The 27,360-nt window shown below is 66.2% G+C and overlaps 5 protein-coding genes and 1 pseudogene across 15 annotated transcripts; 4 read left to right on the forward strand and 2 right to left on the reverse strand.

Annotated features, from left to right (window-relative positions):
• Nucleotides 1-1,658: 1,658 nt before the first annotated feature.
• RPS27 (ribosomal protein S27) lies at nucleotides 1,659-3,678 on the reverse strand. The gene is made up of 4 exons (XM_065043191.1): nucleotides 3,482-3,678; nucleotides 3,149-3,257; nucleotides 1,885-1,995; nucleotides 1,659-1,791 (listed from the first exon to the last, which is right to left on the reverse strand). Exons 1-4 carry the CDS (start codon nucleotides 3,485-3,487, stop codon nucleotides 1,763-1,765), a joined length of 255 nt encoding a protein of 84 aa, XP_064899263.1. The 5' UTR covers nucleotides 3,488-3,678; the 3' UTR covers nucleotides 1,659-1,762.
• LOC135576630 (5S ribosomal RNA) lies at nucleotides 2,359-2,477 on the forward strand (annotated as a pseudogene).
• Nucleotides 3,679-3,805: 127 nt separating the features above from the next.
• Nucleotides 3,806-7,836, forward strand: LOC102095222 (ras-related protein Rab-13). 2 transcript variants are annotated; one of them, XM_065043083.1, is made up of 12 exons: nucleotides 3,808-4,029; nucleotides 4,746-4,806; nucleotides 4,884-4,944; nucleotides 5,049-5,126; nucleotides 5,208-5,297; nucleotides 5,374-5,439; nucleotides 5,554-5,604; nucleotides 5,682-5,736; nucleotides 6,202-6,429; nucleotides 6,559-6,644; nucleotides 7,238-7,317; nucleotides 7,437-7,836. In XM_065043083.1, exons 1-12 carry the CDS (start codon nucleotides 3,906-3,908, stop codon nucleotides 7,591-7,593), a joined length of 1,137 nt encoding a protein of 378 aa, XP_064899155.1. In that variant the 5' UTR covers nucleotides 3,808-3,905; the 3' UTR covers nucleotides 7,594-7,836. The 2 variants fall into 2 exon arrangements, with proteins under 2 accessions (XP_064899156.1, XP_064899155.1); XM_065043084.1 differs by lacking the exon at nucleotides 6,202-6,429 and having other exon boundaries at nucleotides 3,806-4,029.
• A 94-nt stretch (nucleotides 7,837-7,930) lies between these two features.
• Nucleotides 7,931-11,166, reverse strand: CREB3L4 (cAMP responsive element binding protein 3 like 4). 10 transcript variants are annotated; one of them, XM_065043101.1, is made up of 10 exons: nucleotides 11,042-11,166; nucleotides 10,781-10,896; nucleotides 10,489-10,610; nucleotides 9,613-9,667; nucleotides 9,464-9,535; nucleotides 9,270-9,376; nucleotides 9,116-9,184; nucleotides 8,543-8,618; nucleotides 8,374-8,470; nucleotides 7,931-8,314 (listed from the first exon to the last, which is right to left on the reverse strand). In XM_065043101.1, exons 2-10 carry the CDS (start codon nucleotides 10,886-10,888, stop codon nucleotides 8,070-8,072), a joined length of 951 nt encoding a protein of 316 aa, XP_064899173.1. In that variant the 5' UTR covers nucleotides 10,889-10,896; nucleotides 11,042-11,166; the 3' UTR covers nucleotides 7,931-8,069. The 10 variants fall into 10 exon arrangements, with proteins under 10 accessions (XP_064899173.1, XP_064899172.1, XP_064899170.1 ...); XM_065043100.1 differs by having other exon boundaries at nucleotides 9,464-9,541; XM_065043098.1 differs by having other exon boundaries at nucleotides 9,464-9,541; nucleotides 9,613-9,698; nucleotides 10,489-10,675.
• A 306-nt stretch (nucleotides 11,167-11,472) lies between these two features.
• SLC39A1 (solute carrier family 39 member 1) lies at nucleotides 11,473-14,378 on the forward strand. Its single transcript, XM_065043150.1, has 4 exons — nucleotides 11,473-11,688; nucleotides 12,035-12,284; nucleotides 12,803-12,933; nucleotides 13,450-14,378. The coding sequence occupies exons 2-4, from the start codon at nucleotides 12,110-12,112 to the stop codon at nucleotides 14,068-14,070; spliced, it is 927 nt and encodes a 308-aa protein (XP_064899222.1). The 5' UTR covers nucleotides 11,473-11,688; nucleotides 12,035-12,109; the 3' UTR covers nucleotides 14,071-14,378.
• Nucleotides 14,379-14,839: 461 nt separating this feature from the next.
• Nucleotides 14,840-27,276, forward strand: CRTC2 (CREB regulated transcription coactivator 2). Its single transcript, XM_065043193.1, is given in 17 exon segments — nucleotides 14,840-15,054; nucleotides 18,200-18,301; nucleotides 18,408-18,524; nucleotides 19,210-19,271; nucleotides 19,702-19,770; nucleotides 20,733-20,809; nucleotides 20,812-20,835; nucleotides 21,002-21,031; nucleotides 21,210-21,212; nucleotides 21,215-21,288; nucleotides 21,846-21,895; nucleotides 21,988-22,198; nucleotides 22,200-22,233; nucleotides 22,658-23,106; nucleotides 23,442-23,720; nucleotides 24,714-24,888; nucleotides 26,485-27,276. Coding segments are annotated over 17 exon segments (2,124 nt in total). The 5' UTR covers nucleotides 14,840-14,883; the 3' UTR covers nucleotides 26,682-27,276.
• Nucleotides 27,277-27,360: the final 84 nt, after the last annotated feature.

Raw genomic sequence — 27,360 nt, forward strand, 5'->3', positions numbered from 1 at the left:
TTACTGGCACTGAGACAAAGCGAAATTCAGATTTCCGAGCCATTTTAGGAGCGTTTCTGTCGTTAATCCGCAGATTAATGACTCCTGATAACAGAGCTGTGTCTCTAATCCCAACACACGTCCCCAGCGGGAGTTTTGGGGGTAAAACAAGCGTTTTCTTTCAGGTTTTGAAATAAAAAGCAGCGAAGGGAGTTTGTGGTGGTGTAAATACGCTGAAGTGTGTTTATGTGGCGCGAACGGTGTTTAGTTAACACGCGGCGGCTGCCAAGGGATGAATTGTGGCGCAGATATTTCGCACTAATAAGGAAATGAGAGAGGAAGACAAATAATTAACCCTCACGCTCTTATTTCGGCCTCTCCCGCGCTTTTTCTGTTCCAGTTTCATCCATATCAATATTGTTTCTGATCTTCTCCGGGTACGAGGTGAATATGGTAGTAATTTTCCTCACGTTTTGCTTCTTTTTGCGTCCCTCGGGTTGTATAATAATGTATAATAACGTTATTTTTCACGCCTGCGTGGAAGCGTGTGGTTAAAAACACAAACTCAGTGAGCTCCTGATATTTCCCCTTTGAGCGGGTTTTGCCTCATTTTAACCGATAATAAAGAAAATCATTCTTATTCCACACAATATGATGCGGGCGAGCGTTATTTCTGCTGAAAAATAATAGTATTTTTAATATATCGCTTCTTTTTCCCCTCAGTATTTATGGACAGGCAACTGGAGGCATTGATTCCTTGAACCGCACATCACCAATATGTGTATATATATATATATATATATATGTTTGTTTTCCTCAGTGAACAGCTTATCCTCTATTTAAATCTTTATTGAAATCCACAGCCCATCGTCCCCTCCTCTGACTTCTCCATTCACCAAAGTGGGGCCGGTGAGAGCCAAGTGGGGCCGGTGAGAGCCAAGTGGGGGCCGGTGAGACCAAAGTGGGGGCCGGTGAGACCAAAGTGGGGGCCGGTGAGACCAAAGTGGGGCCAGTGAGACCAAAGTGGGGGCCGGTGAGACCAAAGTGGGGGCCGGTGAGACCAAAGTGGGGGCCAGTGAGACCAAAGTGGGGGCCAGTGAGACCAAAGTGGGGCCGGTGAGAGCCAGCGGGGGCCGGTGAGACCAAAGTGGGGGCCGGTGACACCAAAAATACAGCAAAAATGACTGTTTTCTTCCATAGGTATCTTTCCAGTACATTATTTTCTGTCCCATCCTTCCCCTTCTAAGAATTGAGCTGTTTGCCTTGAAAATCTGGCTCCAAAAAGCGTCCCATTAATGGAATTATTACCTGAAGTGGTAACTGTAACCCCCCCCAGTTCAGTTTAAATTGTTTAACATTATGTAAGAGATTAAAGCTGCGATTTCACCACCTGTTTTAACTATTTCTTGATTTCTGGCGCCCCCAGGGGGATGTTGGTAAAGGTGACTTTAGGGATTAAAGGGATTTAAAGGAAATCCAGGTGTGTTTTGTTAGTGGTTTCAGCCTCGTTGAGGTGATTCAATGGTGAATATTGTGATATAAAACCAGCTTTAAAATCACGGAGTCCAAGCGTTAATACAACCTGAACCTAAAACCTCATCTAAACACCCCCCAGCAATAGCGACTCCATATGAAAACCTTGAACCCACCCGGCTAAAAGAATCAGAACGAAACCCAAGTCAAATCGCACGTATTTTATCCAAAATTTATTGTCAGGCAGACAGGGGCAGCACAACGGTCACATCTTGGTCGGTCCTTCCGTGGTCACGCGTCCGTCCTTGGCTTAGTGCTGCTTTCGTCTGAAGGAGCAACCTAAAAGATATACATATATAAGATAATTAAGGTTTTATAGCATCTCCGGACGGCGCTGGGATGATGTTTTAGGGGGGTTTTCTCGTTACCCACCTTCTGTCAGCCTGGCCTTGCCCCCCGTGGGTTGGCACAACACGGTGGAGCAACCCACGCACAGAACGACGGTCTGAGCGTGGCTGAACACCGTCGTGATCTTGTAGCAACCTACGAGGAAACGGGACAATGAAGGGAGGGGATAATGTATATAATTTAATTTGGGGGGTGGGGGGGAATATAATGAAATATAACAAGTGTAGAGTCTTGTGTGTGGGGAGAAACAAGTTCCAGTTTAAGTTGGGAATGAGCTGTTGGAGAGCGGTGAAAAGACCTGGGGGTCCTGGGGACAGCAGGGGGACCATGAGCCAGCACTGGGCCCTTGTGGCCAGGAAGCCAATGGGACCTGGGGGGGGTTAGAAGGGGGTGGTCAGTAGGTCAGAGAGGTTCTCCTGCCCCTCTGCTCTTGAATAGAGGCTTTAGTTCAGATACTATCAGGATATACTTGGGGAACATATATATACATAATGTAATGTATACAGCCATAGCACCCTGAGAACGCCCCATCTGGTCTGATCTGGGAAGCTAAGCAGGGTCGGGCCCGGTCAGTACTTGGATGGGAGACCAGCTGGGAACAGCGGGTGCTGTGGGCTGAGCCAGCACTGGGCCCTTGTGGCCAGGAAGCCAATGGGACCTGGGGTGGGTTAGAAGGGGGTGGTCAGTAGGTCAGAGAGGTTCTCCTGCCCCTCTGCTCTGCCCTGGGGAGACCACACCTGGAATCTTGTGTCCAGCTGTGGCCCCTCAGTTCCAGCAGGACAGGGAACTGCTGCAGAGAGTCCAGCGCAGCCACCAAGATGCTGGAGGGAGTGGAGCATCTCCCGTGTGAGGAAAGGCTGAGGGAGCTGGGGCTCTGGAGCTGGACAAGAGGAGACTGAGGGGGGACTCATTGCTGGGGATCAAGATGGAAAGGGGCAGTGTCAGGAGGATGGAGCCAGGCTCTTCTGGTGACAACCAGGGACAGGACAAGGGGCAGTGGGTGCAAACTGCAACACAGGAGGTTCCGCTGGAAGATGAGAAGCAACTTGTTGGGGTGAGGGTGGCAGAGCCTGGCCCAGGCTGCCCAGGGGGTTGTGGAGTCTCCTTCTGTGCAGACATTCCAACCCGCCTGGACACCTTCCTGTGTAACCTCATCTGGGTGTTCCTGCTCCGGGGGGATTGCACTGGATCAGCTTTCCAGGGCCCCTCAACCTCTCCCATTCTGGGATTCTGTGAAAAAGGGAATAAACCGGGAGGGAACCGCGATCCGCCCCCCCCCCCGCCATACCCGGGCACTTGACGTCCATGAAGTAGGAATTGGGGCTCTGGACGAGCCGCTTCTTCTTGTGTTTGCGCTTCTCCTCCTCCGGGGAAGGGTGCAGAAGGTCCTTGGCCAACTGCGGGGAGAAACGGGCGGTCGGACCCGGTCAGCGCCCGCTCCGCCATCTTGCGGCCCCCACCGCGGGGATGATGGCGGCGGGCACGACGCACCCCGCCAACCGCGCTCGCATCCTCCTCCTCCTCCCTTCCACCCGCTTCTCTCCCTCCCGTATGGCGGCGCGGGGCCCCGCCGCGGCCGGGGAAGGCGGGCGGAGCGGCCCGCTGCCGGTACCGCACTCACAGGCATGTTGGCGTGCACGCAGCCGCGACCGAAAAGGGGCCAAACCGGAAGCGGGAGCCGCTATATCCGCTGCGGGGTTGCCCCGCAAGGGCGGAAGTGAGGGGCGCCATGTTGGGAAGGTCACTTTAGTCACCGCCGTGGGGCTGTCATGTTGGGAAGGTCACTTGAGGAACCGCCATGGGGGCGCCATGTTGGGAAGGTCACTTGAGGAACCGCCGTGGGGGCGCCATGTTGGGAAGGTCGCTTGGGAGGGGTCGTTTTGGGAGGGGCACCGGTGATATCAGCCCGGATTCCCCCTCCCCCGGGGATGTCACGTCACCGGCGGCGGGCCGGGCTGAGGGGGAAGCCCCGCCCGGGGGAAGGGCCGGGGCCGGGCCGGGCCGGGCCCGGGGTGGCGGGGAGAGCGGCCCGGCGGGCGGGGGCCATGGCCAAGGCCTACGACCACCTCTTCAAGCTGCTGCTCATCGGGGACAGCGGCGTGGGCAAGACCTGCCTCATCATCCGCTTCGCCGAGGACAACTTCACCAGCACCTACATCTCCACCATCGGTGCGTGAGCCGGGACCCCCCGGTGTCCCCTCGGTGTCCCCCCGGGGCCGCTCCCATTGCCCGCTGCCCGTCTCCTTTGGGGGACACCGGGGCTGCGGCCGTGGGCTCGGAGCCGTGTCCAGGGACCGGTGTCACGAAGGAGCCGGTACCGGCCACGCCGCCAGCGAGCCGGGACCCCGGCACCGACCGTCCCCGGCGCCGGTGAAGCCGTTTCCTGAGCCTGGAGCAGCCGCCCCGTTCCACCCCACCCCATCCCATCCCACCCCACCCCATCCCATCCCACCCCATCCCGTCCCACCACGTCTGCGGGAACTCCAGAACACAACTGGGGTCACCCCACTGTCACCCCCAGCCTGGGGGCTGCCCCAGTGGCAGGAAGCTGTTCCTCCTCCTCCTCCTCCTCCTCCTCTTCTTCCTCCGCTCTCCGGACCATGACAAATCCATGTCCTGAAACACGCTGAGCGGGGCCGAGCTGGGGGGGCAGAGATGTGGGAGTTTGGGGGGGCCGGCAGCTCCGTGCGTCTCTTCTCCCCCCGTCCTGTGGGAATGCCACGCTGGGGGGTTTTGGGGATGCCGGTGCCAGGCCTGGACTTTGCCCCCCCCCCTCTCCTGGGGTGCCAGATGGTTACTGGGAAACCGGGACTGGGAGTGGAGCAGTTTATGGCCGGCTCTGCCCCGCCATCCCCTCCTCGCCCCGTTCTCTCCTTCCCTCGCAGGGATCGACTTCAAAATCCGCACGGTGGACATCGACGGGAAGAAGATCAAGCTGCAGGTCTGGTGAGTGCACGGGGCCGGGAATTGGGGACCCCCTGCTTCTCCCCCTGTGCGCTCACCCCCCTCCTCTGCTCTCACAGGGACACGGCGGGACAAGAGCGCTTCAAAACCATCACGACGGCTTATTACCGCGGTGCTGTGGTACGGCGGGGGCCGGGAGCCCCATAGAAGGGTTGGGGCGGCTCTGGGGAGGGAGGTGAGCCCCCCAACTCGGTCCCTGTCCCGCTGACAACACGTCCTCGCAGGGCATCATCCTGGTGTACGACATCACCGACGCGAAATCCTTCGAGAATATCCAGAACTGGATGAAGAGCATCAAGGAGGTGGGTGTGTGCTGGGGTGGGGGACACGGGGGGGCGCCGGGGTGGGGGGACGCTGTCACCTGTCCCCTCTCACCCCAACAGAATGCATCCGCCGGGGTCGAGCGTCTCCTCATCGGCAACAAGTGTGACATGGAGGCCAAGCGCAAGGTGCAGCGGGACGAGGCTGAGAAGGTAGGGGGGGGACTGGGGGTCTCCCGTGGGGCTCCTGGCATCAGGGTCAGAGCGGGGGGGTCCTCTCGTCCCGCAGCTGGCGAAGGAGCACGGGATCCGCTTCTTCGAGACCAGCGCCAAGTCCAGCGTGAACGTGGAGGAGGTGAGTGGGGGGGCCACACAAGCCCAGTGTGAACACCACGGGGGGGTCCTCATCCCCGGGGTGTCCCCAGATGGGGGGATGCTGCTGTCCCCAATGACTGTCCCCTCTCCCCAGGCCTTCAGCACGCTGGCGCGGGACATCCTGCAGAAATCCTCCCGGAAAGCCGTGAGTGGGGCTGGGGGGCCGGTGAGGGACCCCCCCTCTTCTCCGGCCCCCCTGACCCCTTCCCCTCCCTGTTCCAGGCCCCCAGCAGCAACAGGCCCCTGCTGGAGTCCGGCCCTCCGAGGAAGGCCGGGGGTAAATGCTCCCTGGTGTAGCGCTGCCGGGTCCCCCGCTGCTGCCCCGGGGCACTGCGGGCGCCTCTCCGGGGGGGGGATACCGGGGGGCTCCCGGTTGGACCGGGGAGGGGGCAGGGCTGACCCCCCCGGTCCGCACCTCGTGCCATAAAGCCCAGCTTGTGCCTTGGCCCCGTCTCCGGTGTCTGTGTTGGGGACGACGCGGGGCGGGGGGGGGACGGACGGACCCGGCGGGAGGAACCGGGGCCGGTGGGGAGGACGGAGCGGCCGGGGCGCCGCCGCTAAACCACGCCCCTTCGCAAAGCCACGCCCATCAAAACCACACCCCTCACCAAAAGCCACACCCCCGCACCCAAAGCCACGCCCCTTCTAAACCATGCCCGCTCAAAACACGCCCACTCCACAAAACCCGCCCATTCCACCAAGCCCCGCCCTCTCAGCACACTTAGCGCCGCCTCTCGCGCAGGCCCCGCCCCTCCCGTTTCTCCCAGCTGTCCCCGCGCGTCAAGATGGCGGCGCTCCCGGAGCTCCGGGTCCCGGTCCCGGTCCGGTAATCCCGCCGCTCCCATGGGGCCCCGCGGTCTCTCCGGGCCGCGCTGCTGCGCCCTCTGCGCCGTGCTGGGCGCCCTGGCGGGGCTCGCTCTCTACAGGCCGGCGGCGGCGGCAATGGTGGCGAACGACGAGAGGCGCTCGGGTGGGTGCGGGGCCGGGGGCTGCGGCTGGGCCTGGTCTGGGGCCTTTGGAGCTCCGGGGGTGGGGCTGGGGGGGACTCGGGGGCCAGGCCCGGCCCGGCCCGGGCTGAGCAGCCGCGTTCTCTCCGCAGCGAGCCCGGTGGCGGCCACGCCGTGCTGGCGGCTGGAGGACTTCGTGGTGGCCCAGGAGTGCGCCCGCTGCTCCAGCTTCCAGGCGGTGAGTGCGGGCGGAGGCGGGGCCGGGTGCACACCGTGTCCTGCCCGGGGCTGCGGGACACATCCTGCCCCGGCACAGCATCCCAGAACGTGAGGGGTTGAGGGCCCTGGAAAGCCCATCCAGTGCAATCCCCCCGGAGCAGGAACACCCAGATGAGGTTACACAGGAAGGTGTCCAGGCGGGTTGGAATGTCTGCACAGAAGGAGACTCCACAACCCCCTGGGCAGCCTGGGCCAGGCTCTGCCACCCTCACCCCAACAAGTTGCTTCTCATCTTCCAGCGGAACCTCCTGTGTTGCAGTTTGCACCCATTGCCCCTTGTCCTGTCCCTGGTTGTCACCAGAAGAGCCTGGCTCCATCCTCCTGACACTGCCCCTTTCCATCTTGATCCCCAGCAATGAGTCCCCCCTCAGGCTCCTCTTGTCCAGCTCCAGAGCCCCAGCTCCCTCAGCCTTTCCTCACACGGGAGATGCTCCACTCCCTCCAGCATCTTGGTGGCTGCGCTGGACTCTCTCCAGCAGTTCCCTGTCCTGCTGGAGCTGAGGGGCCGCAGCTGGAGGCACGGCCTCTCAACGTGCCTGTCTCACTTTGCAGAAGACGTTACCGGAGTGCAGCCGCACCGGCTTCATTGAGAAGATCAACTGTGCCACCTCCAAGAGGGAAGAGTACAAGAGGTGGGTGCAGGTCCTCGGGGGAGATGAAGCAGCTGGAAGCCCCGGGGGGGTCACGCAGCAGGATGGGGGCCAGGGCTGATCCCTGCGGGGTCCTGAGCTCTGCCCTCCCCGTGCTGCAGCTGCCGCTCGGCTGTGATGGAGGCTCGCGTCTTCTGGAGGTTCGTGGGCTCCATGATGTGCGTGGCCGCCGTCTTTGCCGTGCTGGTGGTTTGGCGGCAGCGCGTGCTGGACAGGAAGGCGCTGGAGAAGGTCCGCAAGCAGATCGAGTCCATTTAGCAGAGCCCGCGATGGGGAGGTCGGCGCTCCCGCCGCTCCCGGCTGGGTGGGAGGAGGACGGAGCGCCTGGGACAGGCCCTGCGCTGCGCCATGAACACGGGGACCTGCTGGGAGCCCCCCCGGCTGTCTCAGACACACCGGGGTGTCCCATGGAGCTGGCTGAGGGGGGGTCGTGCTCGCGCGGGGCTGGGCCGGGACCCTGGGGAGCGTGGTGTGGAATAAATCCTGATCAGTGTCACCACAGCAGCGCTGGCACTCGTCCCGAGGAGGTTCTGCTGGTTCTGCTCCCCACTCTGACCCTCCTCCCCCCACGTTTCCCCTCCCGCACACTTTGGGGTGCAAACAGGGAGTGGGTTTATTCAGCAGAGGCTGCTCGTGAGCACAGATCTGCCCCCGGGGGGGTCACACCCAGCACCCCCTGCCCGGGTTGGTGTCCCCCCCACAGCCCCGGGATGGGGGCAGCTCCGGGGCCACTGTTACATCTCATCCCCGTGTCCCCCTTGTGCTGCCCCCATACCCCCCGGGGGGGCCCACCCAGAGGAATTGGTGAGCGGTTCCCTGCCGGGGGGCACCCTCCCGTCCTCCCGCTCGGTTCCATCCGCAGCTCCCGGCTCGTCCACCTGCAGCCGCCCCGGCGCAGGGAACGCGGCTTCTCCGCCCGGTCCCGGCTGCTCCCCCCGGGTCAGGATGTTCCTGGAAATCACTGTGGGGACAGGGGACGCTGCGGGGTGGCTGCAGCCTCCCCCCCGGGCTCCCGCGGCCCCCCACGCTCCCCGTTACCTCTGGTGGGTCTGTCACCGTCCCCGCTGCCCCCCCAGCCCCGGTGGAAGGGGCTGTAGCTGGGTAGGAGGATGAGTCCCAGGGAGAAGAGCAGGATCTGGGGAGGGACAGGAGTTGTGTGTCCCCGGGCGGTGCTGGGGACACGGGGGCTGCGGGTTGTGGCACCTACCAGGACGCAGGTGCCGGTCTGGGCGGCCTTGTTGGACGTTTGCTTGATCAGCGCCTGCAGCTGCCGCAGCAGCGACCTGCGGGACGGGGTCGTGAGAGCCAGAGGGGCATTTTGCTTGGAAAAGAGCTTTAAAATCATGGAGTCCAAGTGTTCCCCCACCCCCGGCACTGCCCCGTGTCCCTGAGAACCTCATCTCTATGTATCCAACCCCCCCAGGGCTGGCGACTCCAGCACTGCCCTGGGCAGCCTGTTCCAATGCCCCACAGCCCTTTGGGGAAGAAATTGTTCCTAAATCCACCCTCACCCTCCCCTGGCGCAACCTGAGGCCGTTTCCTCTGCTCCTGGCGCTTGTTCCTGGGGAGCAGAGCCCGACCCCCCTGGCTCCAAGCTCCTTTCAGGCAGTTCAGAGATCAGAAGGTCTCCCCTCAGCTCCTGTTCTCCAGCTGAACCCCCAGGTCCCTCAGTCTCCATCACATTGTGCTCCAGCCCCTCACCAGCTCCGTTCCCTTCACTCCAGCTCCCCAAGGTCTCTCGTGTGTCCCCTCCCGTCCGTCCCTGTCCCCCCACGCTCACCCGTTGCGCTGTTCCAGCTCCTGCACCTTTTTCCGCAGCTCCTGGTTCTGCGCTGAGCACGCAGCCGCCCTGCCCGGGCAGAGGGGGGACAGGTGAGGGGACACACACCCGGGGGGGGGGGGACGTGCCGGCTCGCGGTGCCACCGGCACCCACCTGCTCTCCAGCCCGTCCAGATACTCCTTCCTCCTCCGCCGGCTGTCCTGCGCCGACTGCTTGTTCCGGATCTTCCTCCTCACCTTCTTCAGGATCCGCTCCTCGGCCTGCGTGGAGGGTCATCACCCGTCCCCAATGTCCCCCGTGTGCCCCCCGTGTGCCCCCCGCGCCTCCCCCGGCCACCCCCTGCGCACCTGGGTGAGGGGCAGCGTGCCGGGCAGCGTCACCCCCTCCTGCGCCAGCAGCCGCTTCTCCTCCTCCGTCAGCTGCAGCTGCCGAGAGACGGGACGTGTGGGGACGGGCACCCCGGCGGGGGGACACACGGGGGGCTGCGGGGACTCACGGGGGGGCTGGGCGCGGGCAGCGGCACCACGGGCAGCTCGGTGGTGAGGCAGGAGCTGGGGAGCAGCACGGGGCAGAGACAGTTGTCTGCAAGGAGAGGCTGCAATGCCATCCCTGCCCGCACCCCCTCCCTGCCTGTCCTGCCCTCTGTGCCCGCACCCCCTGCCTGCCTGCACCCCCTCTGTGCCTGCACCCCCTCCCTGCCTGTCCTGACCCCCTTCCCGCACCCCCTGCCTGCCTGCACCCCATCCCTGCCTGTCCTGCACCCCCTCCATGCCTGCACCCCCTCCCTGTCTGTCCTGCCCCCCTGCCTGCCTGCACCCCTTGCCTGCCTGTTCTGCCCCCCTGCCCGCACCCCCTCCCTGTCTGTCCTGCCCCCCTGCCTGCACCCCCTGCCTGCCTGCACCCCATCCCTGCCTGTCCTGCACCCCCTCTATGCCTGCACCCCATCCCTGCCTGTCCTGCACCCCCTCTATGCCTGCACCCCCTCCCTGCTTGTCCTGCCCCCCTGCCCGCACCCCCTCCGTGCCTGCACCCCCTCCCTGCCTGTCCTGACCCCCTTCCCGCACCCCCTGCCTGCCCGCACCCCCTCCCTGCCTGTCCTGCCCCCCTGCCCGCACCCCCTGCCTGCCTGCACCCCTTGCCTGCCTGTTCTGCCCCCCTGCCCGCACCCCCTCCCTGTCTGTCCTGCCCCCCTGCCTGCACCCCATCCCTGCCTGTCCTGCCCCCCTGCCTGCACCCCATCCGTGCCTGCACCCCCTCCCTGCCTGTCCTGCCCCCCTGCCTGCACCCCCTGCCTGTCCTGCACCCCCTCCCTGCCTGTCCTGCCCCCCGTCTGTCCTGTGCTGAGCCCCACTGTGGCCAAACCCCAACTGACCGAGCTGGATGGAGACGACGCTGCCGCGCAGGGGGGTGCGGAGGTCGCACACCACCTCGTACAGCGTGGCGGGGACGGGGGGGTCCTCCGGCTGCACCCCACGAAGCTGGGGGGGCTCCGCACTGCAGACGTCGTTGGGGTTAACGGTCACCTGCAGCAGCTCCTCGGCTTTGCTCCCGTCCCAGCCCTGCGGCCGCAGAGCTGCTGGTGGAGGATGCGCAAGGGGACACAGGGACCCCGTGTCCCTCGGGGGGCTCCTCCGTGCCCTGCTCCCCCTCCAGCACCGACTCACGGTGTCATCGGGGAGCGGCCCGGCCTCCGGTGTGAATTCGCTGCTGGGGAAGAGCTCGTCCGGCGGCTCCGGGAGAGCGTCCGGCAGCTCCGGTGTGTCCGGCTCCATCACCGGGGCGAGCGGGGGCTGCCGATGTCACCCCGGGGACCCCCGGGAGCTGCTCCCATCCCACCCTGCAGCGTTGTCACCCGTCACCGCACACGTCCCCTCTACCGGCTCCCCAGACCCCCGGTTTCTCCTCGGGGTGTCCCCGGGTTGTACCTCGGCCGCGGGGTCCCCGGTTGTGCAGCCGCGTCCGCCCGGGCCGTGCACCAGGATCTCCGGCATCCTGGGCAAACGCAGCCAAGTCCCACCCCCGAGCCTCCCACGGGCGGCGGGGCCGGGCTCCCCGCGCCCGCCCGGGCCTGCGATCCGCCCCCGGTGCACCGGGGGACACGGGGACAACGGAGGGACCGGGGGACACGGGCACAGTGGAGAGAGCGGCTCCGTTTAGCGGCGAGAACCGAGTTTGGGCTGCCCCGGTGCCGCGTCCCGGAGGCTCTGGGGAGCAGCAGCGAGCGGTCCCACGGGGCAACCGCGACTCCGTGACGCGGAACCGGCCCCGCTGCCCCTGTTCGCGCCGTCCCGGGCTCCGGGAGCCGGTTTGTTGCGCCCGGCGGTGGCTCCAGGCCCGGACCGGTGCCTCCCGGTACCGGAGCCCCGGGGCGATCTGACCCGCCCGGCGGAGCCGGACACGTTTGCGCGCTCCCGAGCGAGCGGCGGCGCGCCCTCCTTGCTCATTCTCTATTGGCCGCGGCGCACGTCACTCAGCGGCGCCTGGGGGGTTTTGCGCATTGCTATTGGCTACGGCGCGCGGGACCGGCTCCGCCCTTTGGAACTCGGCGGCCGCGCGGACCATGGAGTGAACGGTGAGTTGGGGGGACACACCGCGACCGGGACCTGACAGCGGGACCGGGGCCTTGGATCGGAACGGGGACCGGAACCGAGACTCCGTCCCGGTCGCCGATGCCGGTCCCGGTCTCTATCCCGGTCCCGGTACCGGAGCGCCGCCTCGCTTGACGGGGCCACCCCCCGGCGGGACCGGCCGCGCCGCAGCCCCTGGGGATCCCCTCCCAACCCACCCCGGTGCTCCGCGCCCCGGACGCCCCGGGCCGGGGAGGCGGTCGGTGCCGGCGCGGGGGGGCGGTGAGTCACCGGGGCCGGGAGGCGGCACCGGCCGCTCTGACCGTCCCGTCCCGTCGCGTTCCGCCGTAGTCCGGGCCGCCCCGGGGATGTGAAGCGCCGTCGAGTCGGCGGGTCGGTGCTTCCCCCGCAGCGGAGCCCGGCGGGATGGCGGCGGGGACCGGGAGCGGGGCGGAGGAACTGGCCTGGAGCCCCGGGACGGAGCCGCGTCGCCCGCCCGGCCTGGAGGCCAAACTGGGCTCGTTGGTGCTGCTGCTGCTGCTGCCCCTCGGCTGCGGCCTCGCCCCGCTCTGCTGCTTCCGCCAGCCCCCCAGCGCCGCCGGTACGGCCGGGGGGACCGGGGGGCTTGGGGAGCTTGGGAGGGGTCTGAGTGAGTCTGGTTCGTTTGGGTGTCCGGGGGGCTGGGTGGTCTCAGAGGGTCTGCGGGGTCCCGGAGGTCCCGGGGGGGCTGGGAGGTTCCTGGGTGTGCAGGGAGTCCCAAGGGGTCTTGGGGAGTTTGGGAGGGGACTGGGGGAGTCGGGCGCATTTGGGGTCTCAGGTGTCTGGGGGCTCTGGGACAGTCCAGGGAGTCCAGGAGGTCTTGGGGAGTTTGGGAGGGGTCGGGGGAGTCTGGCTGATTCGGGGGGCTGGGGGGGATCCAGGTGATCTGGGGAGCCCTGGGGGGTCTGTGGTCCCAGGGTTCTTAGGGGCCTTGGGGGCATGAGGGGGGTCCATGGTGCCCTGAGGAGCCTGGGAGGGTCTGGGGGTGCTGGGGACGGGTCTGTCACCCAGGGCAGGGCTGACCCAAAGGGCCCGGCGGGTCTGGGGCCGTGGCGGGGGTCTCAGTGCCCCCCCCCGCAGACGCCCGCAGCCCGGTGCTCAGCCTGGTGAGCTGCTTCGCCGGCGGCGTCTTCCTGGCCACCTGCCTGCTCGACCTCCTGCCCGACTACCTGGCCAGCATCAGCGCGGCGCTGGACGGGCTGCACGTCACGGTGAGCGCCCGGGACCCCCCGGGGCCCTGTGCGCAATGGGGGGGTCCCAGCTCTGCCCCGGGGGGAGCAAACGGCTGCCTGGGGGGGTTCCCGGTGTCCACGTTCACGCGGCCGGGATTGGGGTCAAGGTCAACAGCGCCCGCTGGGTGCGGGGGGGTCGGCTGTGCCGGGACAGCGGGGAGCGGACGGCTTGGGGGGACGGTGGGGACAGCAGCGATGGGATGGTGGGGATGGGACAGCGGGGAGCAGGGATGGGACAGCGGGGAGAGGGGACAGCGGGGATGGGATGGCAGGGAGGGGGACGGTACGGATGGGACAATGGAGGGGACAGGGAGGACGGCAGAGCAGGGAGGCGGCGGGGAGGGGACGGCGGCGCGCGAGGCCCTCGTGTCCCTGCGTGACTCATGGAAAGATCCTCCCTCTGCCCGCGCTTCCCGGCAGCCGCCGCCTCGGCTTCCTTCCCCGCACGGGCACAGACGGGCCCTGAACCCCCTCTTTCCCCCCTCAAACCCCCAGCTGCAGTTCCCCTTGCCCGAATTCATCCTGGCCATGGGCTTCTTCCTGGTGCTGGTTCTGGAGCAGGTCGCGCTGGCGCAGCGGGACCCGCCGCCCGTCACCGAGGAGACCCGCGCGCTGCTGCCCGCCGGCGCCGTCCCCGCGCCGTCCCCGCAGCCCCCCGGCGCCCGCGGCGCGGTGCGTGCCGGGCTGCTGGTGCTGGCGCTGGCGCTGCACGCCGTGCTGGAGGGGCTGGCGCTGGGGCTGCAGGAGGGCGAGGGGGCCGTGCTGCGCGTGTGCCTGGCGCTGCTGCTGCACAAGTGCGCCGTGGCCTTCAGCCTGGCGCTGAAGCTGCTGCGGGGCCGGCTGCGCGCCCCGGCCGTGGCCGCCTGCCTGCTGCTCTTCGCCATGATGTCCCCGCTGGGCGTGGGGCTGGGGGCGGCGGTGGCGGCGGGCGCGGGGCCGCGGCAGCGCCTGTGCCGGGGGGTGCTGGAGGGGTTGGCGGCCGGGACGTTTCTCTACATCACGTTCCTGGAGATCCTGCCGCAGGAGCTGGGGGTGCCCCAGCAGCGCGTCCCCAAGGTCATCCTGCTCCTCGCCGGCTTCAGCCTCGTCACCGCCATCCTCTTCATCAAGATCTGAGGGACACCCCCGTGCACACGGCCCCCCCGCCGGGGGTTCCCCTCTGCGCCCCCTCCCCTGTGTAAGTGCCAAAGCGCCACGGTCGGGGCAGCCCCTGCGCCCCCCCCAGCCCTTCTGGATGGGCTCCGTGCCTCAGTTTCCCCATCTGCACAGGGGGAACGGTGCTGTGCCCCCCGCCGTGGGGGGGTGAGCATGCGGATTCCACCCCCCCCCATCCACAAGTGCCCTTACAATGCGGGTGGGCGCCCCACAGCGCGCAGCCCTGCGGGGAAAGGTTTCGGATGAAGCCAATAAAAGACCAAACAAGATGGTGCCGTGTCTATCTGGGGGGGGTTGGGAGGTGGTCCGTTAAATTTGGGGGGGACACACAGTGCCCAAGGGGGGGCCATGGTGCTGCGGGGGTGGGGGGGTCTGGGTCCCCCGGTTTGGGAAGGGGAGGCTGGGTCCCAAGTGGGGGGGTCACCCCGCTGTACCCCCCACCGCGTATTGTCACCAACCCCGCGCAGCGTCACCCGCCCCTTTAAACCTTTGCCACGCCCCCTGCCACGCCCCCGCCCCGCCCCCAGGCCGCGCGGTGCACGCCGGGACTTGTAGTCAGTCCCGCCCTCCCCGCTCCGCGCACCCCCCGGGGAGGGCGGAACCGAGGACTCCATTTCCCAGCGGCCCCTGCGTGCGCCGCCGCGGGGGCTGCCGGGAGTTGTAGTCCCTGCCCCGCAGTGCCCCGCGGCGGCGCCCGGCCCGCGGACTCCCCGCCCCAGCATCCCCCGCGCGGCGGCGGCGGCGGCGGCGGCCGGAGCGGCCCGAGCAGGGAAGATGGCGGCGGCGGGCGCGGGGGCCGGGCCCGGGCCCGGTGCGGGCTCCTCGGCCGGCGCCGGCACCTCCAACCCGCGGAAGTTCAGCGAGAAGATCGCGCTGCAGAAGCAGCGGCAGGCGGAGGAGACGGCGGCCTTCGAGGAGGTGATGATGGAGATCTGCTCCACACGGGTGAGCGGCGCCGCCGCGGCCTCCCCCGCACCCCCCGCCACCGCCGGATGCGCGACGGGCCCGGGGTGGACCGCAGGGTCGGGAGGGGTGTGAGGGGCTCTGAGGAGCCGGGGGCTGAGAGAAGGGCCGGGGGCTGAGAGCCCGGGGGGTCGTGAGGGGCCTGGGGGTTGTGAGGGGCCCAGGGGTTGTGAGGGGACCTGGGGGTGTCGTGGGGGTTGCGGGGCGCAGGGGGAGTGTAGGAGCCGGGGGGGTCTGGCGGGACTCGGGGCTGCAGAGGGGTCGGGGGGGTTTTGGGGTGCAGCCCTTGATGCGATGGAGCCGATGGGGCATCCCCGGGGCTGGGCCTGAGCTTGGGGTGCGGAGGGGACCCCCCTTAATGGAAACGCTGCTCCTCGGGGTGCCCCCCCCCCCCCGGTTCTCCTTCCCCTGGGTCTGTTTGTGTTATTGCTCTTGGCTCCTCGCACGGGATCGCACGTGGCTCGCTTGCCCGTGGCACCACGCGTGGGTCCGGCGCCGGCTGCAGAAACCCGCTCACCGGGGGCTCACCGGGGGGCTCACTGGGGGCTCACCGGGGGTTCACCGGAGGTTCACCGGGGGGCTCATCGGAGGCTCACCGGGGGGTTCACCGGAGGCTCACCGGGGGGCTCACCGGAGGCTCACCGGGGGGTTCACCGGGGGGCTCACCGGAGGCTCACCGGGGGGCTCACCAGGGGGTTCACCGGGGGATTCACCGGGGGACTCACCGGGGGTTCACCGGGAGGTTCACCGGGGGCTCACCGGGGGGCTCACCGGGGCCTCACCGGGGGGTTCACCAGGAGGTTCACCAGGAGGTTCACCGGGGGGTTCACCGGGGGGTTCACCGGGGGGCTCACCGGGGGCTCAGGGCGGCCGTCGCCTTCCCGCTGCCGCTGGGACCCACCGGGGTCTCCGTGGGACGGGTGAAGCATCCAGCTGTGTGGCAGCCCCGTGTCACCTCTGCTGGGCGACCCGGGCACGGTCGGGTTTGGTCCTTCCCGCCCGGTTCCCGCGGGAAGCACCGAAAGCTCCATCCCTGGAGATGCTTCAGCTTAGGTTGGCCGGAGCCAACCGAAACGGATGGTTTTGCTTGGACTCGATGATCCTGTGGGTCTCTTCCAACTGAAATGATTCAATTCTATTCTATTCTGAGGACACGCAGCGTTGGGAGCGAGCGGCGGGATGGGCAGTTTTTGCCACCCGGGGGCTCCCCGGAGGGACCTCGGCTGCCGGAGGGGCCGCTCGGCGCTGCCGTGTCCCCCAGAGCGCGGTTTGCCGTGTGGGGAAGCCGCTGAGATGAGGCGGTCAGCGCCGGTCGGTGTTTCACCCCGCGCAGCCGGCGGGGGTTACGTGGCCATTGGCCAAAATGGGGGTTTGGCCACATTGCAGCTGCCGGGGGGGCGGGTTGTGCCGACGCCGGGGCTCTGCGGTGCGGCCGGAGCAGAACCGGGATGATGAGCACAGGGAGGCTCTTCAGGTGACGACGCGGCTCCGGTGTCACCCTGGGGCTCAGCGGGAGCAAAACCCACCGCGGTGCCGGGGATGGTGGGGACGGGGGAGCGACGCGCGGCTCTCGGAGCCGATGACAGGCCGGGGACGTCGCTCTGCGGGTTTTGTCACCTCTGGAGTTGGGAGCTGCGACCTGCGCGTCGCCGCCGAGTTTGGGAGCGGGCTGGAGCCTCCGGCGCCGTGTTTGCACAGTAAACAGCTGGTTAATGTGCAGCGAAGCCGGGGCAGAGGCACCAGGACTGTCCTCACCACTAATCCCTGTCCCGCGGAGGCACCGGAGCCGGTTCTGGGGGTGTCCCGGCTTTTCGGGGTCCCCTCCACAGACAGGGAGCTGCAGTGACCGTCGTGCCGGCAGCTTTTGGTGGCTCCTCGCCGGGGAGAGGCGGCTCCCGCCTGGTTTTGGGGCGTCGCGGCCCCTTTGTGTGATTTTCTGGCCGCTTTTGGCTCCGCAGGGACCCTGGCTCGGAGAACAGCGCCGGATCCCAAGACCTTAAGCTCCAGCGCGGCTCCTAATCCCGCGGTGCCAGCGCAGCCAGCTGTTCGCTAAATCTCCTGGGTTTTTGCTTGTTTTCCCTTTGTTTTTTTCCTCTCCCCTCGGATCTGGATTTGACCGCTCTCTCCAGCTTGGGGATTCGCTGTCGCGGCTTTCCCGTTCCTCAGCCGCCTTTTTGGGGGTTTGTTCGGCTCTTCTTCCCCTGGGTTTGGCGCGAGGGGACGCGCCGGGGACAGCGCGCTGGTGGATTCCGCGCACCGGGATCGCGGGGAGCGGGGCATCCCCTTGTGCCGCGGGGGGGACGGCGCCGCCGAGCGTCTTCCCGCCGCCGTGGGGAAGTTTGTGCCGCTCGTGGCGGGTCGAGCCCCCGCTTGGCTGTGCCGTGACGGGGATGTCGGTGCCGGTGCCGCCGCAGGACCCCCAGCCCCCTCTGGTTTTCTCCAGCGTGTTTGGATGGCGTTATCTCCCGCCTGCGGTTTGCCGCGACTCCTTCCCTCGGCCTTGAGTTGTGCCGAGCGGTCCCGAGCGGTCCCACCCCGCCTTGGGGTGTCCCCCGTTTTTGGGCTGTGATCCAGCGTTCAGTGCGGACGAGGCGCCGGCAAACCCGGCGTCTCCAAGTGGAAGGGGTCGGGGTGACGCAGCGAGGAGCCCTGAGCCCTGCGTGCTGGGGCGCGGGGGCTGTTTTGGAGGGGGGTTTCACCCTTTGGGTGCCGCAGCCGGCGCTTTCCCTGCCGCCGAACCCTCAGCGTCCTTCCTGCGCCCACGGAGCCGGGAAAGTCCCTTGTGGGGCCACCGCTGCGCTCGGTGCCTTCCAAGCGAAGAGTGAAGGGTGCGGGGGGCGGCGGGAGGGGGCAGAGCCCCCCCCGTGCGGATCCACGGCCCCTCTTCCCGTGGGACACCCTGGGGTCGACGCTGTGGGAGGGAGAGTGTGGGGACAACCCGCTGGGATGGGGACAACCCGCTGGGATGGGGACAACCCACAGGGATGGGGACAACCCACAGGGATGGGGACAACCCACAGGGACGGTGCCAGGGGGATGTGGGGTGTAGCGAGGTGGTCGGGACGAGCCCCCAGCCCCCCCGGGTTGCCGGTTGTGCTCCCCCTGACCCATGTCCCCCCCGGCCCAGCTGCAGGCGCAGAAGCTGCGGTTGGCGCACAGCCGGGGCCCCTATTACAGCGGCTCCCTGCCCAACGTCAACCAGATCGGCAGCGGCGTCTCCGAATTCCAGGTGAGTGGCGGCTCCCCCCACCACGGGGCGTTGATGGGGGGCCGGTCTGGAGCCCCCTGCACTGGCGGTGGGGCTGGGGGGGCTCAGTTCAGTGTCCCTCCCGCAGGGCCCGTTGCATTCGCCGCTGGACTCCACGCGCAGCACCCGGCACCACGGGCTGGTGGAGCGGGTGCAGCGGGACCCGCGCCGGATGATGTCCCCGCTGCGGCGATACGTCCGGCAGATATCCTTTGGCCTTTATCCTTTACCCGCTGCTCTTTTCCCTTTTCTCTTATCCCATTCTTTCCCGCCCCGTCCGTGGGGCCAGGCTGGGGCTCCCAGTGCTCCCAGCGCTCGTCTCTCTCTGGGGTTATAGAGCACTGGCAAAGCCGGCTGCTCTGCTGTCTGTGGGGTTGTGTTAGAATCACGGAATCGCAGATAGTTTGTGTTGAAGGGACGTTTAAAGCCCCCCCAGTGCCCCCCCTGCCATGACAGGGACATCGTCACCAGCTCAGGGTGCTCAGACCCCGTCCAGCCTGGCCTGGGATGTCTCAGGGATGGTTCATCTACCTCCTCTCTGGGTACCTGGGCCAGGCTCTCACCACCCTCAGGGCAACAATTTCATTCTATCCAGCCTGAATCTCTTAATTTAAACCATCACCCCTTCTCCTATCACTCACTCAAAAGTCTGTCCCCATCTTTTAAGTCCAAAAAGGCCACACTAAGGTCTCCCAGGAGCTTCTCTTCTCCAGCTGAACACCCCAACTCTCAGCCTGTCCCCAGCAGAGCTGTTCCAGCCTCGGCTCATTCCTGTGGCTCCTCTGGCCCCTCTCCAGCAGCTCCGTGTCCTGTGCTGGGGACCCAGAGCTGGACGCGGTGCCCGGGGGTGTCACCAGAGCTCTGCGTTTGGCCCTTGACGTGTCCCTCACATCGACAGCTCTCCCTACGGACCCACCTACCTGTCCCCTCCGCCCGAGCCCAGCTGGAGGAGGTAAAAACCCCGCGGGTCGGGGGGGACACAGAAACGCTGAGACGCCAGGAGGGCGCCCGGGAGGTCTCCCCGCTTCTCTCATTGCGGGTGCTGCCCACCCTGTCCCACACGGGGGGGGTTTAGAGAGGATTTTAAGGATTTCATCCTGCCCGAAAGAGCTGCGTCCCCCGGCCTCTGGGATGGGTGAGGGGACCAGAGTGCACCCCGAGCATCGTTTCTGTGCCGCCGAGGTCCCTTTGGGCTCGGCTCAACCCTTTTAGAGCTCACTCAGAGCTCCTGGGCCTTATTTTCAAGGCTTGGCTCCTGCTCTGTGACGTGTCACTTTGTTTTTGGGTGGCGCAGCCGTGTCCCCGAGGCCGAGCCGCCTGTCACCGCAGTGTCAGGGCTGTGGGGCCCCCCCAATAAGGCCGCGGTGTTTTTCCTTCCAAAGGACCATGCCCTGGGGTAACTTCCCGACGGAGAAAGGACATTTGTTCAGGCTGCCCTCGGCTCTCAACAGGTGAAGGATTTTTGTTCTGTTTTCCCTCTGTCCCAGGACCCTCTGGGTGGGCACAGCCCTGGTTGTGACACCCCCGCTCCCCGGAGGGGTGACCCTGCGCACCCCGTGCTCGGTGTGTGGCTCCGTGGTCCCACGGAGCTGCTTTTGGGGACACAGTGGGTGTCCCCAGGGCGGCCCTCGCTCGGTGCTGGCACATGGGACAAGGACCCAGGGGATCGAGCCACCTCTGGGGAGCCCTGCGAGGTGACATAGCAGTGGGTTGAGCCCCCCGGTGGGGTCTGAGCCCCCCGCCGGGCTCGGGCACAGGCAGGAGCCGCCTCTGCCAGCCTGGGAGAGCCGCAGCGTCACCCCGGGGTGGCTTTGGGGCGGTCCCCGTCCCCATGTGGGCCCCGCGCAGGAGGGGGCTGCGTCCCTTGGGCGGCAGGGGGGGGTTTCCTGCCTCCCAGCTGAACAATATCGCCCTTGTGCGGTCCCAGGACGCGTCAGCAGCTTCTGCCCGGCCCCTCCCCGCGCTCCTCCGCTTCAGACCCACTAATTGGGGACACAATGGGTGTCACAGCCCTGGGTCCCCGGCCCCTCTAGAGCCCCCAGCGGGGAACAAAAGGTCCTGGGGGATCCCGGTTTCCCCGGTGCCGGGGGCTGTGGGACGGCGGCAGAGCCGTCCCTTGGAGCAGATGGGTCGGAGCACCCAGCGTGTTGGTGCGCAGGGTGAGGGACATCGCGCTGGGGGGGTTGGCAGAAGGGGGCGAGGACCCCGCAGAGCATCTGCCACCGGGGCTCGGAGCCGGTTGTTCCTCCAGCAAACACCCCCATTCTGCCTTCTCTCCCCTGTTTCCCCAGTGTCGGTAGCTCCATGGCCCCCCAGCCCCACTGTTGTCACCCTCCCCTGGACAGGACTGTCACTGCAGAGGGGGCGGGGGGCGAGGGCTGAGTCTAACGAGCCCTTTTGCTTTGCTAATTAGAACAAATTCCGACTCGGCGCTTCACATGAGCGTGATGAACCCCAACCCCCAGGATGCCTACCTGGCGCCCTCGCAGGCTGCCCCCCGCCTGGCCGCCGCAGCGGTGAGTGTCGCCCCCCGCTTCCCCTGCGCCCCTCGGGGACACGTGGAGCCCTGTCCCTCGGCAGCGGGGTCAGGCAGCAGCCCCCCCCCCCCCCGACCGCGCTCTGTGGCGCCGGTTCGTGTTGTCCCCGTGTCCCCCACTCACGGTCACCCGCTCTCTCTCGCAGGGTTTCTGGACGGGGACGCCGACAGCAAAGGTGAGCGCTGGCCACGTGGCACCACCTGTGTCCTCCCCTTGCTGTCACCAAAGCGTCGGGGCGGACGGCAGCGGGTGGGACGGGGGTCTGTAATGTCCCCCTTGTGACTGGTGGTGCCCCGGGGTGGATGTGTCACTGTCCCCATGCTGCACTGACCCTCTCCCCACCCCCTCGCCAGTGTTTCTTTCCAAGTGCCTCCCATCGAAGAGACGTTTGACGACAACAAGCATTCGCTGAAGCCCTGGGACACCAAGAAGGTGCGTGCAGGGGAAGGGCCCTGAGGATGTCACCTCCGTGTCTCCTTCCTGCCCGTGGGACGTTGTGACACCAGCGTGGCTCTGCCTCCTTCCTGCCCTCAAACCGCGGCTGGCGGAGGCTGGGGGGAGATCAGGTTCAACAGAGAGGAGTTTGTGTTGAAGGGACGTTTAAAGCCCCCCAGTGCCCCCCTGCCATGACAGGGACATCTTCACCAGCTCAGGGTGCTCAGACCCCGTCCAGCCTGGCCTGGGATGTCTCAGGGATGGTTCATCTACCTCCTCTCTGGGTACCTGGGCCAGGCTCTCACCACCCTCAGGGCAACAATTCCATTATATCCAGCCTCAATCTCTTAATTTAAACCATCGCCCCTTCTCCTATCACTCACTCAAAGGTCTGTCCCCATCTTTTAAGTCCAGAAAGGCCGCACTAAGGTCTCCCTGGAGCTTCTGTTCTCCAGCTGAACACCCCCAACTCTCAGCCTGTCCCAGCAGAGCTGTTCCAGCCTCGGATCATTTCTGGGGCTTCTCTGGGGCTTCACTCTTCTTTCACTTTGCAGCTCTCGTCGTCCTCGGCCCGTCCGCGCTCCTGCGAAGTCCCGGGGATCCAGTAAGTCCTGGGCCATGCGGCTGGGGGGGGGACGCCGGAACGAGCAGCGATGTTCCCACACCGAGTGTGTCTTGTTTTTTCCCCCCCCCCAGCATATTTCCATCCCCGGATCAACCCGCCAACGTCCCCCTCATCCCCTCGGCCCTCAACACGGGCGGTTCCCTTCCCGACCTCACCAACCTGCACTTCCCCTCCCGCTGCCCACCCCCCTCGACCCGGACGAGACCGTTTACCCCCAGCCTGAGCGGGGGCAACAGCACCGGCAACCTGGCCAACACCATGACGCACCTGGGCATCAGCGGCGGCATGGTGCCTGGGGACGGGCTACGACTCGCCAGGTGAGGCCGGGGAGACGCCGGGGCCGGCGTTGCAGCCGCTGAGACGTGGGGGAGCCGAGAGAGGGGCCCCCGTGGCGCGGAGCCGCCGGCAGCGAGGGGAACCCCCTGGCCGATGCGCCGGGGGCGGCTGCGGCACAGATCGGCCTCTCTGGGCGATCCCAGGATGGAAACCGCGCAGCCGGGGTTCCCGTGGGGGTGTGGGATGGCGGCCCCGGTGAGGAACCCACCGAGCGCCCCACGCTGCCGGCGGCGCCGCTCCTGGGGTGCGTGTGTGTGTTTGTGTCTGTGTCTCCATCGTTTCGCTCGTCACCTCCGTCACCTTCCATCCCACGGGGCAGCCGGGGAGCCCCAGCCCAGCCCGGGGAGGAGACCCCGGGGCGATTCCGTGGGTAACGCTGGTGTCTCTTCTTTTTTGTCCCCACAGGACTTACCTCACCTATGCAGAGCTCCCTGAGTAACCCGTCCCTGCAGTCCTCGCTTAGCAACCCCAACCTGCAGGCCTCCCTGCGCAGCCCCTCGCTCCAGTCCTCCCTCAGCAACCCCTCGCTCCAGTCCTCCCAGAGCAGCTCCTCCATCCCCTCCTCGCTCTCCAACCAGTCCCTGCCTTCCTCGCTCTCCTCCTCGCTCAGCAACCCGTCCCTCCCCACGTCCCCCCGCAGCCAGTCCATCCAGTCCTCCCCCAGCAACCCCAGTTTGCCGTCCGGCTTGAGCGGCTCGTCCTACTCCCCCATGGTGCAGGCGTCCATAACCACCTCGCCCCGCCGACGGGTCCCGCTCAGCCCCCTCACCCTCCCAATGGGTGGCGACTCCAGAAGGCAGCACCCCAAACAGTTCTCACCAACAATGTCACCCACATTGTCCTCCATCACCCAGGTATGCATGGTCCATCGCCCGCCGCCGTCTCCTCCTCCTCCTCCTCGACTTCTCTCTCTCTGTCGTCTCGTTTTCCATCCTCATCTCAGCCCACACGCCAGGGAAGCCCCCGTGGCAGCTCCGCGGGCTCGGGGAGCGCGGGCGCGGGGGGGACACGGCGTGTCCCGCCCCGGGGGGGTGCTGGGTGCAGGGGCTCGGTGCCCGGCGCTGCCGTTCGGGTTCCCCGCACCGTGAGGGTCACCGCGATCTGGTGCTGGGGGCTGGCGGAGACGTTCCCCGTCCCGCGGGAGGCACCGGTGGGTGCCGCTGACCCCCCCGCTTTGCTCTCTCTGCAGGGGGTGCCCCTGGACACCAGCAAGCTGCCGGCCGACCAGCGGCTCCCGCCGTACCCCTACAGCCAGCCCGGGCTGCTCCTGCAGTCCCAGCCCAGCCCCAAATCCCTCCCACAGCCCGTGCAGCACCCCCCGCAGCCGCCGCTGCCCCCCGCCCCGCCGGCGCGGCCCCCGGTGCCACCGAGCGTGGCCACGCAGCGCCCGTACGGCCCCCCGTACCAGCCTAACGCCGCCATGCAGCCGCAGCTGGGACAGAGCCTGGGGGACTTCAGCCTGGGCAGCGTGAGTGCTCCTGGCGGGGAACGATGAGGGGGGACAGCGGGGTGTTTGTCACCGTAACCTCCCTCTTCTTCCTCCCCATCACCTGCCTCTTCATCCCTGTCACCCACCTCTTCTTCCTCCCCATCACCCACCCCTTCATCCCTGTAACTCGCTGCTTCTTCAACCCTATCACCCATCTCTTCTTCCCCATCACCCATCTCTTCCTCCCCATCACCTGCCTCTTCTTCCTCCCCATCACCCGCCTCTTCTTCCTCCCCATCACCTGCCTCTTCATCCCTTTAACCCACCTCTTCTTCCTCTCCATCACCCACCCACCCCTTCATCCCTGTCACCCACCTCTTCTTCATCCCCATCACCCATCTCTTCTTCCTCCACGTAACCTCCCTCTTCTTCCTCCCCATCACCTGCCTCTTCATCCCTTTAACCCACCTCTTCTTCCTCCCCATCACCCACCCCTTCATCCCTGTAACTCGCTGCTTCTTCAACCCTATCACCCATCTCTTCTTCCCCATCACCCATCTCTTCCTCCCCATCACCTGCCTCTTCTTCCTCCCCATCACCCGCCTCTTCTTCCTCCCCATCACCTGCCTCTTCATCCCTTTAACCCACCTCTTCTTCCTCCCCATCACCCACCCACCCCTTCATCCCTGTCACCCACCTCTTCTTCCTCCCCATAACCCACCTCTTCTTCCTCCCCATAACCTACCTCTTCTTCCTCCCCATAACCCACCTCTTCTTCCTCCCCATCACTCACCCCTTCATCCCTGTCACCCACCTCTTCTTCCTCCCCATAACCCACCTCTTCTTCCTCCCCATCACTCACCCCTTCATCCCTGTCACCCACCTCTTCTTCATCCCCATAACCTGCCTCTTCCTCCCTGTCACCGACCTCTTCTTCCTCCCTATATCCTGCCTCTTCTTCCTCCCCATAACCTGCCTCTTCTTCCTCCCATAACCTGCCTCTTCTTCCTCCCATCCCGCGCCCCCCGGCAGTTTGAGCAGTTCGGGATGGGCGACAGCCCCACCGCCAACAGCGGCGCCTTCCCCGAGGAGCTGGGGTCCCTGAGCTACCCCCCCGCCGAGGCCACCTACGACCCCCCCGTCCCCAACCGGCCCAACCTGAGCAACTGCAGCCGCCACGGCCCCATCCCCAACATCGTCCTCACCGGTGGGTGCGCGGGGGGGGGCGCCGCGAACGGGGTGTCACAGGGTGTCACACGGGGACACCGCGAACGGGGGGTCACAGGGTGTCACACGGGGACACCGCGAATGGGGTGTCACGGGGTGTCACACGGGGACACCGCGAACGGGGTGTCACAGGGTGTCACATGGGGGTGTAGTGAACAGGGTGTCACAGGGTGTCACACGGGGGTGTAGTGAACAGGGTGTCACAGGGTGTCACATGGGGGTGTAGTGAACAGGGTGTCACAGGGTGTCACATGGGGGTGTAGTGAACAGGGTGTCACAGGGTGTCACACAGGGGGGTGTAGTGAACAGGGTGTCACACAGGGGGACACCGTGAACAGGGTGTCACACAGTGGGGTGTAGTGAACAGGGTGTCCTACAGGGAATGCTGTGAACAGGGTGTCACAAGTTGTCACACGGGGGGGACGCGGTGAACAGGGTGTCACAGGGTGTCACACAGGGGACACCGTGAACAGGGTGTCACAGGGTGCCACACAGTGGGGTGTAGTGAACAGGGTGTCACAGGGTGTCACACAGGGGACACCGTGAACAGGGTGTCACAGGGTGTCCCACAGTGGGGTGTAGTGAACAGGGTGTCACTGGGTGTCCCACGGGGGATGCTGTGAACAGGATGTCACACAGGGGACACTGTGAACAGGGTGTCACACAGTGGGGTGTAGTGAACAGGGTGTCACAGGGTGTCCTACAGGGAATGCTGTGAACAGGGTGTCACACAGGGGACACCGTGAACAGGGTGTCACAGGGTGTCCCACGAAGGACGCTGTGAACAGGGTGTCACACAGGGGACACCATGAACAGGGTGTCACACGGGGGTGTAGTGAACAGGGTGTCACAGGGTGTCACACAGGGGACACTGTGAACAGGGTGTCACACAGTGGGTTGTAGTGAACAGGGTGTCACAGGGTGTCCCACAGGGGGACACCGTGAACAGGGTGTCACACAGTGGGATGTAGTGAACAGGGTGTCCCACGAGGGGATGCTGCGAGCACGGTGTCACACAGGGGACACTGTGAACAGGGTGTCACAGGGTGTCCCATGGGGGTCGCTGCGAGCAGGGTGTCACAGGGTGTCCCACAGGGAATGCTGTGAACAGGGTGTCACAGGGTGTCACACAGGGGACACCGTGAACAGGGTGTCACAGGGTGTCACACAGTGGGGTGTAGTGAACAGGGTGTCACAGGGTGTCCCACAGGGGGACACTGTGAACAGGGTGTCACACAGTGGGATGTAGTGAACAGGGTGTCCCACGAGGGGATGCTGCGAGCAGGGTGTCACACAGGGGACACTGTGAACAGGGTGTCACAGGGTGTCCCATGGGGGTCGCTGCGAGCAGGGTGTCACAGGGTGTCCCACAGGGAATGCTGTGAACAGGGTATCACACAGGGGACACTGTGAACAGGGTGTCACAGGGTGTCCCATGGGGGTCGCTGCGAGCAGGGTGTCACAGGGTGTCACACAGGGGACACTGTGAACAGGGTGTCACAGGGTGTCCCACGGCGGGGGACGCCACAAGCGGGGTGTCACATAGCGGGTGTGCTGACCCCCGTGTCCCCCCCAGGGGACTCTCCCCCCGGCATCTCGAAGGAGATCGCCACGGCGCTGGCGGGGGTGCCGGGCTTCGAGGTGGAGGCGCTGGAGGACGAGCTGCGCATCGAGCCGCTCAGCCTGGACGGGCTCACCATGCTCAGCGACCCCTACGCGCTGCTCACCGACCCGGCCGTCGAGGACTCCTTCCGCACCGACCGCCTGCAGTGAGGGGGGGTCCCGCGCCCCCCCAGCCCCCCGCCCCAATTCTTCCATCACCCCCCTCCCCTCCTTATTTTTCTTACTTCTTCCGGGGCCACCGCCGGGGTTGGGGGACGCCGGAGCCGCATGGAGCGGGGTGGGGGGGACACAAAGCGTCTCCCGGGGGGGCTGTACATAACCCCATAGGTAGAAACCCCCGGGTGGGGGGGGGGGGGGCAGGGTGGGGAGGGGGCCACTTCCATTTTTATTTCCCTTTATTTTTTGTTCTGCCTAATCATCATGTTTAAGGAGAAATCCTGCGCCCCCCCCCTCGCTGCGCCCCATCGCTGCACCCCCCCATCGCTGCGCCCCGTATGTACCCCCAGCCCCCCCCCCCCCCCCAGCTGCCGGGGACCCCGCGGGACGTGTAGAAAGCACTTGTAACTTTGCCCCCCCCCCCCCCCCCTCACCCTCCGGACCCCCCCAAAAAGCGCGGGGGCCCCGTCTGCGGGCGGGGGGACCTGGGGCCCCAGGACCCGCGTTCCCCCCCCAGCCCGGGAGGGAGCCAGAGTGATTTATTATTATTATTATTTTTTAAAAATATATTATATGTTAATTAAACGCCTCCCGTGCTGGCGTGTGGCTGATTTCATGGGGGGGGGATGACCTAGTGAGGCTTTGGGGAGGTTCCCGGTCCCCTCCCCAGGGT

This window comes from Columba livia, chromosome 28 (genome assembly GCF_036013475.1).
Source record: "Columba livia isolate bColLiv1 breed racing homer chromosome 28, bColLiv1.pat.W.v2, whole genome shotgun sequence".
In the NCBI taxonomy this organism is placed as follows: Eukaryota; Metazoa; Chordata; class Aves; order Columbiformes; family Columbidae; genus Columba; species Columba livia.